This window comes from Arachis stenosperma, chromosome 10 (genome assembly GCF_014773155.1).
Source record: "Arachis stenosperma cultivar V10309 chromosome 10, arast.V10309.gnm1.PFL2, whole genome shotgun sequence".
In the NCBI taxonomy this organism is placed as follows: Eukaryota; Viridiplantae; Streptophyta; class Magnoliopsida; order Fabales; family Fabaceae; genus Arachis; species Arachis stenosperma.
Window position 1 is genome coordinate 17,699,953 of NC_080386.1, and position 2,172 is coordinate 17,702,124.

The 2,172-nt window shown below is 34.0% G+C and overlaps 1 protein-coding gene across 1 annotated transcript; it reads left to right on the plus strand.

Moving 5' to 3' along the window:
* Positions 1–606: 606 nt before the first annotated feature.
* Positions 607–1,041, plus strand: LOC130956827 (uncharacterized mitochondrial protein AtMg00810-like). The gene has a single exon (XM_057883795.1). The coding sequence runs from the start codon at positions 607–609 to the stop codon at positions 1,039–1,041; it is 435 nt and encodes a 144-aa protein (XP_057739778.1).
* Positions 1,042–2,172: the final 1,131 nt, after the last annotated feature.

Below are 2,172 nucleotides of genomic sequence, written 5' to 3' on the forward strand. Positions count from 1 at the left end.
TATGCAATTTTGTTAGTATAAAAGGCTCATATGTAGTAAATATTATCGAGTCTAGAGTTTTATAGGATTACTGAGAAATGACTGGCAATGATCCAGACCTGCCAAAAATTGGGTTGTTACAATAGATGCTGAATTTGAGGCTTTAAAGAGGAACAACACATGGAAACTTGTTCTACTACCTGCTAGCAAAGAGTCCATAGGCAGTAAATGAGTTTTCAAGCTTAAGTACAACGCTGATGGTAGCCTACAGAAGCACAAGGCATTTCTCGTTGCTCTAGAATTTTTTCAGAGACCAGGCTTTGACTTTATCGAGACTTACAATACAGTTGTAAAGCAAACATCAGTTAGGATCATACTATCCATAGTACTAGTAAGAGGTTGGTCAATAAGGCAAGTTGATGTGCACAATGTATTTTTACATGAAAAGTTCACTGAGGATGTTTACATGAAGCAACTATAGGGGTACACATCTAGTGACAGTAACTTAGTTTGCAAACTTATAAAGGCACTCTATGCGGCCTATAGCAGGCACCTAGAACTTGATATCATAAGCTCTCTTTAGCACTTCAGAAACTTGGCTTTTCACCAATAAAATCATATGTGCCAATGTTTGTGCAACAACTAGAATCCTCCATCACTTATGTATTGATCTATGTTGATGATATCATTGTGATTGGGAGTTGTATAGAAGTTATCACTGCAGTTACTCAGAAGCTCAACTCAGCCTTTGCATTGAAGGACAAGAGAGAGCTTCACTGTTTCTTGGAAATCCAAGTGAACAAGACTAATGATGGGGGATTAATGATGTCTCAAGACAAGTATGTGCAAGACTTGCTTGTAAAAGTGAGTATGAGTAACTGCAAACCATGTGCTACACCATTGTCATCTACTCTGAGAATTTATGCTACAGGAGGCGCTATGTTTGACAATCCTCATCTATATCATTTTGTGGTAGGAAGTCTGCAATATTTGACTATGACAAGGCCTGACTTGGCATACAGTGTAAATAATCTTGCTCAATTCATGCAAAAGTACCATTAGAAACTCATCGGAAATTAGTCAAAAGAATACTTTGTTATGTTAGTGGTATTGCTACATATACTCTGAAGATTCATAAAGATCCATCTTTGAAGATTACAGCCTACTGTGACTCAAACTGGGCTGGTAACCCAAACGATATGAAGTCAATTGGTGATTTCTGTGTCTTTGTGAGAAGAAATCTTGTGTCTTGGCAGTCAAAGAAGTAAGGAGTAGTGACTAGATCAAGCACAAAAGCAGAGTATAGGACATTAGCAGATTCAGTGGTAAAGTTAATTTGGATTAAAGGCTTGATTAGTGAGATAAAGTGTTCAGTACAAGAAGCATCTATGGGATACTGTGATAATCAAAGTATTGTGCTCTTAGCAGCAAGTCTGATACTGCATTAAAAAATAAAACACTTTGAGATAGACTTGGACCTTGTAAGAGACTGTGTCACAAGTAAAGTGGTTCAAGTAAGGCATGTTCTCAATTTAGTTCAGATTGCAGATATTTTTACCAAAATTCTTCCTTCCACCGCATTCATCCAACTTCGGGACAAACTCAAAGTGCAGAATTTGGAGAAGTTTGTAACTTCAAGTTGGCAGGGGCATGATAGAGAATGTAGGTGAAGAGAAATGTGAGGGTCATGTAAGAAAAAGAGTATGATTTCAATTACACACTAAGCAAATATGTTGTCAGCAGAATTAATTACTTACCCCTTTCTGTTATGCTGAGATGGCAAAGTCTGTTGGTACCTCACCAAATTTAGTCCACATATATAAACCTGTAATAGAATAATTGTTGTAACTACTTTTCATCATAATGAGAATCACACTTCTTCTCTTTCTCTTTCATTCTTCTTCTACTCTCTAGAAATCAATTTGTTCATCCCACTCACTAATTTTTGATATTTTTTAGAGAGAAACATACATTATTAAATTGGATAAAATCTTGATAAGTGTTAATTTTATAAATAATAAAATTATTATTAGTAAAATTTTTTTAATTTTTTTAACAAATACAAAATAAATATATTAAAAACTTAAATTTTTTATATTTTTAATAAAACTTTTTTCTATATATAACTTTAACATATATTCTAAGAGTACAAAATAGTTAAATTCTATAGAATTAGAATGATAATTAGGTTTA

What these genes read in the sequence shown, in the direction of transcription:
- LOC130956827 (XM_057883795.1), top strand. Translation starts at nt 607, where the DNA reads ATGTTTGTGCAACAACTAGAATCCTCCATCACTTATGTATTGATCTAT.